This window comes from Cherax quadricarinatus, chromosome 39 (genome assembly GCF_038502225.1).
Source record: "Cherax quadricarinatus isolate ZL_2023a chromosome 39, ASM3850222v1, whole genome shotgun sequence".
Taxonomy (NCBI): domain Eukaryota; kingdom Metazoa; phylum Arthropoda; class Malacostraca; order Decapoda; family Parastacidae; genus Cherax; species Cherax quadricarinatus.
This window is the reverse complement of record NC_091330.1, coordinates 6,063,024-6,076,967: the sequence shown is the minus strand read 5'-3', so window position 1 is coordinate 6,076,967 and position 13,944 is coordinate 6,063,024. Positions and strand designations below refer to the sequence as shown.

The window sequence follows — 13,944 nt, the reverse complement described above, 5'->3', positions numbered from 1 at the left end:
AGATATGTATTTATTTACTTTACTTCTGCTTTGGTAGTCAACAGGGGAAGAAAGTCACTGAAGGAAACTCAAACTGAATGATGATGTGCCAGCCACCCACTCATACACACTTCCCACCTTGAAGGACCAAGTGTCATAGTGGTGTGAGGGCTTGGATTGGTCCTTAGAAAAGCTGGGATGGGGCATTGCAATGAAAAGTAATGAAGCCTGACCTTCATGCACCTTGCCAACCATAAATCATGGGTAAGAGAACCCTGTGCTGCTGCTGCTATGCTCCAAGGAGATCTGCTGACAGGATCAGGGCACTATAGACGAGGAATATAGCAGGCGAAGAATGAAATGGAAATAGCATATCCCTGTAAAACAGGATCCTGTTCTTGGGTGTGGGTAACCCCAAGTGCATCTAAATATCGTGAAGCACAGCTTTTTGTACTGCCACAGTTAAAGAAATCAGAAGAGAGACCTCTTCCTCTTCCTCCTCCTGAGCCACATGCTCTAGAATTAATCTTAAAGAATGTATTGGCAAACTAGAGCATCCTCAATTCATGTGCTAAGGTGTCTATGCAAACAATCCTGATTTACTGTTGGGCGACATACTGACCTTAGATTCACTGAAAAAAAAAATCTACATCCTTACAAAGGTAAGGAGAGCTGGCAAAAATGGAGAGGCCAACCATAGGAAAAACTTGTAAGGCCAAACTCTGAAACTGCTCAACTCTTAAATATGAGGACTGCATGCTCTGAAAAAGCAAGCAAGCTCTGGCCTTCAACAGCAGTTAGGAGGAATGATCTTTAGACCAAATCAAGTTCACCTCTCTTTCTTGTTTGACCTGCAAATAATTCCCGAATTTCCAGAAATACAGGCACAATAAGTGACTTGAGTTGAAAGGACTTTAACTCCCATCCTCAATTACTGGGGTTCTGAATCAGCAGAGCACTATCAAACTCATCTACACTCATATACAGAAAGATATAGTTAGTCCCCCAGCACTGCTGGCTGCTTGTTCGGCAGAATGTGGAAGCTTCTTGGAAATCCTTAGAAATGAATGCATTAGTCATTCTTGCCCTCTATAAAAAAAAATATCACCAAGCATCATGATGCAAATGACCCTGGTAAAGTTGTCTACAGATGACTCTTGAGCTACAGAAGATCCCTCCACTGCTAGACTATCATCCTTATTGTTATAAGACTTTGCATGAACTGTTTCCAATGGCAAATAAAGACTCCAGACAAGTTGTTCGGCCATCATATAGCTTAAGTACCAAGAGAAATGAATAATTACCACCATCCTTCAGCTTCAAAGATTAAGAAGTTCTACTGCAGGTCATAAAAGCAGAACAACCTGGTGACTGGGGAAAACTTGTCACTGGCCTTAGACATGACTATGTTGAAGACTAAATATGGAGAAATACTGGTTGTTGGTTCTCTACTGGTCCTTGCTAGCCAGGTAGCTTAAAGATTTGGCTGAGACAGGTTGGAGAAAACGAAAATCAAAGATAAAGACAAAAAGAGGCATACTGGCCATTAGGTAGCTATGAATCCACACTTGTAGTGGGGAAGTGTTGGGTTGGCAGTGAATTGTACTCCTTGTGGTTCATCAGAACCAAATCCAGAAACAATTGTCACTTTGTTCAGCTAAATTATAGAAACCATGTTGATGTTTACAATTTAACATTGCCTTTAGCCAGAAATTCCCTCGAAGTCTGAGGAATTAATGCAAGCTGATGCACACCTTACTTTTTCTTAATTTCGCTACACATTCACTACTTTATATGTTCTCCCTTCCCTGCCAGGCTGACCTGTTTGTGACCCAATGAAGCCCACTTTGTGGGTGAAGCATCACTGATAAAGGTTCATATAACTGCATTTGTCTCTCTCTTTACCCTTTACACTTTCCAAGTGTCTCAACCATTGCCACTTTGGTTTTAGGCAAAAAAAAAAAAAAGTACAAATGGTGCAATTATAAAAATGCTTAAACTGCTTTATGCAGCTCTTGAAAATAATGAATATCCTTTGGGCCTCTTCATAGACCTGTGGAAAGCTTTTGATACAGTGGACCACAACATCCAGTACCTTAAACTAGAACATTATGAGGTCAATGATCATAGAATTCCTAGGTTTATCTTAACAACAGACACCAGTATGTCTATCAATGGGGTAACCTCTTCATCCCAGCCTGTTGACATAGGAATGCTGCACTGCAGTGTTCCTGGCCCTTTGCTCTTCCTCGTATACATCAATGATCTTCCCAGTGCATCTCCTCTTCTTGAACCTGTTCTGTTTGGAGATGGCAACTTTTATCATCTCCCACACAAATTTGATTTTTCTCAACGAAACTGTTAATGATGAGATCCTAAAAAATATCTACATGAATGACAGCCAATAAACTCACCTTTAATATTCACAAAACCTACAAAAGGATGCTTGGGAACAGCTTCAAATATCCAACTAGATATAATGATCAACAGTTCTCCAACTAAGATAAACCATGGGCAAATTCTTGGTCTACACCTTGACTGCAACATGAAATTTAATACTCCATCCAAAACAATAGGCATCCTTTTCAAGATCCATTACTGTGTACCTCAAACAACACTGCTTACATTATAGTACTACTCTCTAATTTATCTTCACATCACCTATGGTATTTGTGCCTAGAGATCTACAACATCAAATCATCTAAAACCAGTAATAATTCAGCAAAAAGCCGCTGTGCAAACGATTACCCATTCCAGTGCCAGACAATGCACCCCCCCACTCTTCAATAGCTAGAACTTACTTAATATACACAATATGCTCTCATACTACTGTGCCTACTATGTATTATACATGACAATCATTTCATATATATACCCTTCTCTTCTTTTCCTTGATAACTGCAACAGAGTACATGGGCATAACACAAGACACAAAAACATCTTTGACATCCCCTGAGTCCAACTTAACCTGTGTAGAGTAGGCAATTAACTGCTTTGTATAGTATAATTGATTGTATCTCTCATGATCTCTGAAGTTCCAGAAGTAATGCTCATAATTGTTACTAATAATAAGAAAGTTTCATTTCTTTTATTCCTTGAAATATAGAAACTTCCAATTTTAACTCAGGAGCAAGGCACTTAAACTTTGTTAGGCACAGGGATGGAACACTACCAAATTGTCTGCCAATACTGATGCTAAATTTCAGATCAATATCAATATGATCAAATTAGCTGATACCTACTGATACTGGCACTGATACAATACCATCAAAATTGGCCAAGACCCACTAATAGTGATGCCATCAAAATTAGCTGGCAATACCAATCTCAATACTTTAGCATACCCCTAGTTAGATATAAAGATTGTCTCATTTAACCACTGAAACACCTTACTTTTTTACAAATCTCTCTCTCTGACCCATAGACAACCCCTCTACTGCCTTCCAAACCACGCAACCAAAAAACTGGTTTGCAATAAGGTTCCCAAAGCAGACGAGAGAACAAATAGGAAGGTAGTAGGGATGTAGAGGACAATAAAAGATAAAGAACTAGCAAGGAGAATATTGTAAAGTATTATGAATAAGTAGATCTTGCAGACCAACACTTAAAACATTGGTTCACTCATCGAACTGTTTTCATTTCATTAGGCAGTATCACTGTCATGCTAATGAAGACATTGACTTATCCTTCACATACAGCAAATGAAATTTTTATCTTTTTTTTCCACATTATATAATACATAGCTTGTATAGTTTTCCATTCAATCTACCGAGTTTTCAGTAATACAGTAGATCATTATATTACACGGTAGTTACGTTCCTGAAAACGCCGTGTTAGGTAAAACTATGTTAGATAAACTGAAGAACTTATGGGAAAAATAGGGTTACATTCCTGGGAGCCCCCAAAAAGCCAACAACTTTTATTTAGACTAACAGATCTTATAAAAATAAAAGTGAATATGTAATTGTAGTTCATTGTCGTGATATATTAAGTTTTTACTGCTTAAGACTACAAATGTAACAGAAATAATAGTATTTCTTACCTTAAATTGTGGTTGCTGGTGTATGTCAGTGACTGTGAAGACAGCAGAGACGCATGGTTTGGCCCTACTGGGCTGAGGTAGATGGCTGTTGGTTGTTGGCAGAAGTGGATGATAGGGGTTCTGGTACTAATGTCGATGGTTGTATTGGAGTGTGCATAAATTCTGTAATGGATCTCTCAGCTCTTTTACCCTGCAGTACATTATACAGCTGACAGTAAGGCATCATCAGCTGGTCTAGACCACGTTTCAAAGCACTACTTCTAGATTTGTCAGGGTCTTCAGTGAAAAAGTCTGCTAGTTTAGCAGCAACATGGAACTGCTCACATAAGTGCAATGTTAACTGTTTTTCTTCAGAGTCTTCTTCATCTTCTGTTATGTGGTTCCCTCATATCTGTGCATCAAGCTCTGAAACATTTCCTCTGGACTCCTGTCTTCATCATCCTCTTCTAAGGGCTCATACACATCTTCGTCATTCATATCTTCAAAACCATCACCTGGTAATCTTCTTGCCAGCTGAACAATTTCCTGAACCTGACTCTCAAGCAAGGGAAAACCAGTGAAAGAACTAACTTCTGAAGGCCATAACTTTTCCCAGCTTGTATTTAATGTTGATTGGGGCACTTCATTCCATGCATTTCTAGCAGAGCTGATGGCATCTGCTAGGTTGGAGTCCATTGATGCAGCTAGTTTTTTCATAACTTTTTTCTGTGTAGTTACAATATTTCCTGTCATCCATGCTGACTAGTTTGACCTCCAAATTACTGGTAGGGTGTTTTTATCTACACCTTTTAAAGCACAAGGATTCTTAGAGCAAAGCTCCAAATTTTTCCCCTTCCACAAACCCTGTTAAGTTAATTTGACGAAGTGTTGTACAAAATTGTGCTGCAATTTTTCAATAGTGCAATAACCAAAACATGCCAAATAAAACCGTGTAATATAACAGTCTTACTATATTTCAGAATTTTGCTCGGTAACTAATGGCATCACAGTAATATAGAAGGAATGCTTTAGAGAAAGTCAACATATTGTTTTCAGGGCTATCAAGACTTACTGTGCTTACATTTTTAAGAATTTTTTATTACTAATTTAAGTAAACAGGAACTACAGACCAGAAAGATAACTTTCATAGGTGTTTATGCCTTTTCTTCCAACACGTTAAATTTAAGAAAAAAAAAATTAAGCTAACCTAGCAAACTCATCTGTTTGACTTAATAGAGAGGTTATGCAAGGTCATTAATATTGTATCTTCTAAGTGAAACTACCATAAAATGCTTTTGTTAACTTACCTTTCACCAAAACATTTCTTCCAAAAGTCTGCAGCATCCCCTTTTGTAATCCGGAATTGGTCCCCTGCAAAGGAACCCTGAGGAAACGTGGCTTTGAGCTCTGAGAGCATATGTGAAAACACGAGTGAGAGTTTAGTGAGGTTTCGGCGGTAGTGAGAGCTTTCATCGAACATTAACTCTTTTCCTTCTTTAAACAGCCTCAAAGCTTGTTTACACTTACGCATCATGTTCTCCACAAACACCTAATGGAAAAAAGAAAAAAAAATTGTTAATGTTAAATACCACAATGACTAGACTAACACAATTAAAGTAGAGTAATGTAAAGAGCAATGATTTATTTCTACACCATAGGATGGTTAGCATAGGCACCACTGTGACCACAAATGCAAGTTTTTACAGACGAATCTCCAGCTAGCGTGGCCGTGATGAACTCTAGCTCAAGTCCCCTCAAAGCCGTCAACATGACTCACAAAAGTGTAATGACACGATTGCAAACAAACCATACCAAACCATACCAAACCTGTATCCATGGTTGCTTAGCAACCATGGATACAGTAGGAAAATTTCCCAAAGTGAGAACTTGGCCTCTGCTTATCAACTTCCTAGCAACTCCTCATTACCAATTTAAAAAAAAATCTCATTTAAAAAATAAACCCTCTATACATATGTCAGAATACAAATAAAATAATGAATCTGATAAGAAAAAAATTCTATCTAACCTAATTTACTCACTCTACCTTTCATCTTTTTTTTTTCCTTTCTTTTCACTTCTCAGTCTAATGTGTTTAACCTTACTCTTTCCACCTTCATGTCCTATACAGGGATGCCATATTTACAATTACAACACTGTCATTGCCTTATTAATCTTAAGTTAGTCTTAAGTTTGCCCGAAATGCTCTGCATATAAAGGGGCTTTTGGCACATTCACTCAATTGTTACACTCCTATGTACAAACATGTATCATGCTAAAATAAAATTATTATTATTATAATTATTATGCACATCCTGTGGCTTGTGGCTCAAATGTAGCCACTGAATACCAACTGAGGTTCTCAAGATCTTAGATAAGAAAATCAAACTACCAGTGACCTGAAACACCTCGTATCTTCTACTGGCTGTACTCTGTTTATAGTGTAAACTGCATGGCTTATTTTGCAGTCATTAATAATTATTAATAACCAACTTAATTTGTATGATCAACCAAGAAGCCAACCACTGCTGGTGTGTCCTGTTAACTCCAATATTGTGTTTTCTGTAAAATGAGCTCAAACTATGTGACTTTTTTCTTTTTTTTTTTTTGAAAAGCCCAGAGCCAGAGAGCCAAACCACAAGGTTTCAAAACCTTTGCAATAGACAAAATCAAGTAAGAACAGCACTGCACATCCCAGATTACAAATACATATCAATATCTCCATGAAACTTGATCAAAAAAAATATATGCATTTTTACCAATGCAAGCTGAGGAGTAGTAATAAAAACACCAAATAAAACCGAGTGCGAAGATATAAAAAAAAAAATTGTTGAGAGAGGCCTCCTGCCAAGAGATTTACCAAGGCTACCTTTCTTTCTACTGCAATATTTAATTTATTCCACACTTTGCAAGTACAGTACAGTAATTACAACACAAAAGCAATTCTAAGTTCAATTCTGAAACAGGCTTTGGAGGTGTGGATGGGACAATATAAAATAAAACTGTTCAAGGCATACATTCATCCAAAACTGATATATGCAGCAGCTGTATAAACATGTATAGATAAAATAGAACAAATTTCAAGATGAGTTACAAAATGGGTACTACAACTAAAGGATATGAATAATAAATAAAAAGAATGAAGGGATTAGAATGGCTGACAGGAAAAGAAGAGATATGATGATAATAATAATGTTTATTTCTGTAATCTGCACAAAAAAAAAAATAGTTAAATGAACTGGTACAAAACTAGGCATAAAAGAAAGTAGCTAATTATGCAACACATTGCACTCAATTAATCAAAAGGGTTACATGAAACTTAAAAACTAGACACAGCCTTTAAGTAGGACTTCTTGTGCAGCTAACTACAATCATAAGTACAATAAAAAAGGTAGCTCATCACAAAAGGTTAATTACAAAAAATTATGTACATATTATTTAAAATGTTTTGTGGAGTGATTGAATAGAGATGGTGAACGTACAGCAAGTTGCTTATATTACAATACAAATAAAATGGGACTATATGTTACCAATTTTGTATGGGAGCTGAAGGAAGGTTAGAATAAGGACAGAATTTCAATGAAGGCTGTTTTTATGACAAGCATATTGCTGTTTGGGTTACTTTTAAGAGATTAGGTGATTTTTAACAATAGCTCTGAATCAAGTGGCAGATATGAGACCTTTCAATGGTTCAGGCAGGGAGTTCCAGATCTCAAAACCTTTCATATGTATCAAGTTTCTACACAGGTACAGTTGGATGCAGGGACTGTAAAAGAGGTATGCATGTCTTGTGTTATGCATGTCGCTATCAAGGAAACATTTCAGAGAAGGGTTTATATTAAAATTAACTGTTCTACATATAAAGTAGGCACAGTAGTATGAGTGCATACTACTGTGCGTTTAAGCTTTTGAAGAGTGGAGAAGCGTGTTGTCTGGCACTGGAATGGGTAATTGTTAACATAACGGCTTTCTGTTGAGTTGTTATTGGCTGTAGGTGATTTGACATTGATCCCCCAGACACAGGGCAATGTGTGGTGTAAATATAATGCAGAGAATTCATAGTTTGGAAGTTAGGAGGAGGTGCGGGATTACCAAAACTGATGTCCAGAGGGCTGAGGAAGGGTTGTTGAGGTGGTTCGGACATGTAGAGAGAATGAAGCGAAGCAGAATGACTTCAAGAGTGTATCAGTCTGTAGTGGAAGGAAGGTGGGGTAGGGGTCGGCCTAGGAAAGGTTGGAGGGCGGGGGTAAAGGAGGTTTTGTGTGCGAGGGGCTTGGACTTCCAGCAGGCATGCGTGAGCATGTTTGATAGGAGTGAATGGAGACAAATGGTTTTTAATACTTGACGTGTTGTTGGAGTGCGAGCACAGTAACATTTATGAAGGGATTCAGGGAAACCTGCAGGCCGGACTTGAGTCCTGGAGATGGGAAGTACAGTGCCTGCACTCTGAAGGAGGGGTGTTAATGTTGCAGTTTAAAAACTGTAGTGTAAAGCACCCTTCTGGCAAGACAGTGATGGAGTGAATGATGGTGAAAGTTTTTCTTTTTCGGGCCACCCTGCCTTGGTGGGAATCGCCCAGTGTGTTAATAAAAAATAAAAAATAATATATCTTGGAGAGGATTCTTACTGCTCATTAAATAGTTGTTCTGGGAAGAAATGTGGTGGAATGAAAGTTAAAATGTCATATTAATCTTCAAGACACCAAATGAGTTATTAATATGGAGTATATAGTGTTGGCTATTGGTGTTTTTGAATGGTTAATCAGAATTGTTCTTAGGTACTAAATTAACTGCTTGCTTAATAGTGTATATTAAAAAAATTACTACTATCCATTGCTTAACCCTCTGACTGTTTTGGTCATATATATACGTCTTACATGCCACTGTTTCGGACATATTTATACGCGTAAATTCTAGCGGCTTCAAATCAAGCAGGAGGAAAGCTGGTAGGCCCACATGTGAGAGAATGGGTGTGTGGTCAGTGTGCACCACATAAAAAAAACCTGCAGCACACAGTGCATATTGAGGAAAAAAAAACTGACCGTTTTTTTGGATTAAAACGCCGAATCTGAGGTGTATTTTCATATAGTATTTATCATCGTATTTTCTTTTTCATGGTCTCACATGATAAAATGGAAAACATGTTACAGAAATAGAGATGATTTTGATTAGTTTCATGATGAAAACGACCTTGAAATTGAGCTCAAAGTAGCGGAAATGTTCAATTTTTACCAATGTTCAGGAGTAAGCAAATCACACCACACGTCCAATACACATCAACTGGGGAGTCTAATATTCTTTCACCAGTGCACTGATATTATTTATACCATTTTTACAATAGTGCAGTAGTCTGCATAACAGTAAATTTTGTATTTTTTGTACGAATAAAAAATTAAAATAGAAAGCAATAGAGAGGGGCCTAGAGACGTGACTAATGAACAGAGGATATGTTATTTTAGTGCCAAGAATGTCTACATTGTTTATTCTGGACCCTATTTTGAAATAGGCATCTTTTTTTAACCCCTTCAGGGTCCAAGGCCCAAATCTGAAGTGGTGCCCCAGTGTCCAAGAATTTAAAAAAAAAAAAAATTTTATTTTTTCTAATGAAATGGTAGAGAATCTTTTTGTGAAGGTAATAAAACAAAAAGTAAGAAATTTGATGGAAAATTGACGAAATTATGCTCTCGCAAATTTTGATGTGTCAGCGATATTTACGAATCGGCGATTTTGCCGACTTTGACTCCCGTTTTAGGCCAATTACATTATTCTAGTCAACCAAATTCTTAGCTATTTCACTAGTATTACTTCTCTTCTATCGATTGAGCACAAGAAATCGCCAAGTCAACTGTTTCAACTACAAAATAAAGTGATCGGGAATTGGTAATTTGGCCAATTTAACACAAAGTTCAAAATATTCCAATTTCAAAATAGGATCCAGAATAAACAATGTAGGTATTCCTGGAACTAAACTAACATTTCCTCTGTTCATTAGTTACGTTTTGAGGCTTTACAAATAAATTCCATTTTGATTTTTTATTCACATAATGAATTTTTATTCACACCAAAAAAATAGATTTACTGTTATGCAATACTGTAATAATTGTATAAATATCATCACCATATTTGTGAATGCATATTAGACCCACCAGCTGGCGTGTATTAGACGTGTGAGGTCGTTTGTTTACTCTTGAATATCGGCAAAATTTTAACATTTCTGCTACTTTGAGCTCAGTTTCAAGCCATTTCCAGTGCTAAAACCAATCAAAATCATCTCTATTTCTGTAATATGTCTTCCATTCTATCAAATGAGACCAAGAAATCGCAAATAGAACTATAAAAAACATACGAAAAAACACTGCAAAGTCGCCGTTTTAATCGAAAAATCATGATTTCAGTTTTTTTCTCTCATTATACACAGCGTGCTGCAGGATCTGTTTTATGTGGTGCACACATACCACATAGATGTATTCTCTCATATCTAGGCCCAAATGTACCACTCACAGTTTATCAGAGTGAGCCGAGCTCATGACGTAGATCTACGGTTTGGACCCTGAACGTAAAGCCGTAGATCTACGGGACGGACCCTCAAAGGGTTAATTTGCATTAAATTGGCCAAATTGCCAATTTCTGACCACTTTATTGGGTAGTTCAAATCGGTAAATGGGCAGTTTCTTGTACTCAACTGATAGAGAAAATGGAGTTCTAAAGAAATAGCTACGAGTTTGGTCAACTGGAACAACAGAATTGGCCAAAAACAGGGCTCAAAGTCAGCGAAATTGCCGATGCGTATGTCGCCGAGACCGCTAACTTCGCGGGAGCGTAATTCCACGAGATTTCGACCAAATTTTGTACTTTTGGTGTCATTACCATCGGGAAAAGATTCTCTCTCATTTCACAAGAAATTTTTTTTGTTTTTTTCCAAAAATTTTGTGACATAGAATGACAGTTTCAGAAAGGGGCTTGCGACAGTCAAAGGGTTAATGCATTCTATTGGTCTACCACTCTTTGTGAAGAAAATTTCTCTTGTATTCCTTGAGCTCCACTCTTCCTAGATTTACAACCATGGCCTCGTTATTGGTCTTGCAGGTATGAAAAAATCCTCTTTAATTATTCCTGTCCTTTTATGATTGTACATATGGTTATCATGTCTTCCTCCTATCATCCAACATAGGTATCATTAAGTGCTTTCATTATTATTATTATAATCAAGGGGAAGCGCTAAACCCGGAGGATTATACAGCGCCTGGGGGGGTGATGTGGAAGGCATTCAGGCTTAATTCGGGGAACTGGAACACAGATCCAATTCCCTAAATCAAGAGCCCCTCACCAACATCAAGGAACCTTCCTTGAGGGGTAAGTGCTTTCAGCCTTTCATAATTTTTAATTCTAGTAACCATTCTGTTGCTATTCTTTGTACCTTTTCTAAAGTATTCACATGTTTTAGGTGGACATCATACCACTGCTTCATATTCCAATTTTGGCCTAATATATGTTGTAAACAGTTTTTTTCTCTAGCATTTCTCCACCCATATACAGTACTTAAAAACTATTTTGTAATTTGAGAAGAGTAATATAACTTTCTCAAAATAATATTCATATAATATCATGTAAACTTAGCCAAAGTTTAATTTTTTTTTTTTCACATATGGATTCACTGGACTCCAGTTATGAATTTAGATGAATCAGACAACACAGTAATGCACCTAATCATCATCAATGGTGTAACTTTAAGTGGCTAGAATATGTCTGGTATAAATTTACATAGAGTAAGTCACTTAAGTTATTGATAAAATATGCTTGGCTACAAACTAGTACCATATTCCCCTCCCTTCCTCAAATTGTATTTTTGTTCTGTTGCATTTTATTAAATTGCACAGGAGCTCATCTGCTGGAAGTGCAACTCGTGTACAGTATTATGATCCACAAGCTAAAATGGAATCGTCTCTCAGGTGTAATATTATATCATTATTCATGGGGTTGGCACCTGGATTTGTCATTCATGTAGTTGTCCCTTCAAATTTGCTGGTTTCTACAATTGCAGATTTCAATTATTCAGTTTTTTACTGAAGGTCAACCAACAAGTCTATTCAGTTATCCAACGTTTCTGACTCGTGGGTTTCCCATGAACAAACCGCAATCTAGTCACCTGTGACCAGCTTTGATCAATGTCAACATTAATCAGATTTAAGTACTATATTATTATATTTGTGTTTCAAAGTCTTTGAAACACAAAATGAACCTAAATCGCAAACAAAATTTGTCATGCAGACTGAATTTTGCACTACTGTATTTGTGAGTTATGGTTTTACAATACTACTAAGATGTACATAACCTGCAAATCTGCAAGACGACAATACTGCATTATATAACAATGCATATCCTTATTCAAATAGGAAAAGTAAGGATTTCCTAATGTCTAGATTGTGAAAATGGTATGTAACTATTTCTTAGAACTGTACTGTATACTATAAACAGTCTATTTTTTCATTCCCCTCCCACCCACCTTTAAAAGATATAGTAAACAAAAAAATTCCACAAGGCCCTTAATAGTAATCGTTACATTCGATATTACTTTAGATAAAAAGATTTTTATTCTTTGCAAAGGTTATAATGTGTAATTACAATTTTAATTTGTTAAGTACAAAGAAAGCCACTATCATGCCGGGCATTTCGGGAAGGCTAATCCTAATACTCAAAAACTATTCAAGTCTAGACAGGGTAAGAGTGGTTAATTTTTAATTATTCATTATTTTATCCTATGAATAATAAGATATTTTATCTTATGGATAATAATCTTGTACAGCACATAACTAATAACAATATTACAAGTAATGTAATTAATATGGTACAAAACAATACTATTTTAAGTACGAGTTGATGCTTTAATAGACTAGAGGTCATATAATATTTGGTGAATTAATACTAGTTATGTGATTTAGCATAGTGTTGGTTTGGTTAATCTTGAGAGATGAGATGATTTTTAAGCATAGCCCTAAATTTGTATGCAGGCAGGGGACCTTTAGAAGGTTCAGGTAATGAATTCCAGATCTTCAGGCCCTTTATGTGCATTGCATTTTTGCATAGTGTGAGACATGAGGTATGTCAAAAAGTGTTTAGTGCCTTGTGGTGTAACTGTGCATTCTGTTACAGCTACTGATGGATAAGTTTCAAGAGTTTTTGAAATAAGCAGCCTAGCCTAAACCAGGCTTGTCTTGTGCTTGCCTGGCTTTATGCCAGCAGCCCATTGGCTCATATAACCATTACAACCTGGATGATCTTGCACTTGGAAGAGATGCATGTCAAATTTTCTCTTGAAAATTTCCACGCTTGTTCCTGCAAAATTTCTAACATCTTGTGGCAGTGTTAAATAGTCTGGGCCAATAGGTGTTGATACAACATTCTCTTGTTGTCCCCACAGTGCCCCATGTTTTTCATCAGATTTACTTTACACATTCTCGGTTTTTGTGCGGCCAGCAGTAACAACTTGGTTGATCAGGCCCTGACCCACCACAAGGCCTGGCCACAGACTGGGCTGTGGGGACGTTGACCGCCAAAACCCTCTCCAGCTATATCTCAATCAGGTTATGTTGTCATGGCAATGTGCAAATTTGAGACCAGGTCCACAAGCACCTTCCATGTGTATATCATTGTTTATTTCTCTCTTCTCTGCTCCTGTGAGGATATATTTAGGACTTTGAGGTGTTCCCAGTAACTTAAATGCTTTATTGGCTCTATGTGGATAATAAATTATCTGTCTATTCCAGCTCTACTATCTCTCCTTCCCTGAAATGAGTCATCAACACTGAGCAATACTCTAAGTGAGAGACAAGTGATTTGAAAAGTGTCACCAATGGCACTAATTCCTATGTTTCAAAGGCTCTCATTTCCCATGCCTTCATCTTCCTGGCTTTCATGATATTTCCCTTATTGTGCTTAATGAAAAAAAAA

At 36.9% G+C, this 13,944-nt stretch overlaps 2 protein-coding genes across 4 annotated transcripts in view; one reads left to right on the top strand and one right to left on the bottom strand.

The window, feature by feature from the left end:
• S2P (membrane-bound transcription factor site-2 protease) overlaps positions 1-13,944 on the top strand; it is a 243,114-nt gene that overhangs the window by 144,084 nt on the left and 85,086 nt on the right. The window lies entirely within an intron of this gene.
• Positions 1-13,944, bottom strand: part of Cbl (E3 ubiquitin-protein ligase CBL) — a 131,007-nt gene that overhangs the window by 110,890 nt on the left and 6,173 nt on the right. For both annotated transcript variants that reach the window (XM_053787478.2, XM_053787479.2), the window contains exon 2: positions 5,308-5,549. In XM_053787478.2, the coding sequence (XP_053643453.2) occupies positions 5,308-5,549 (242 nt within the window). The remainder of the gene's footprint in view (positions 1-5,307; positions 5,550-13,944) is intronic.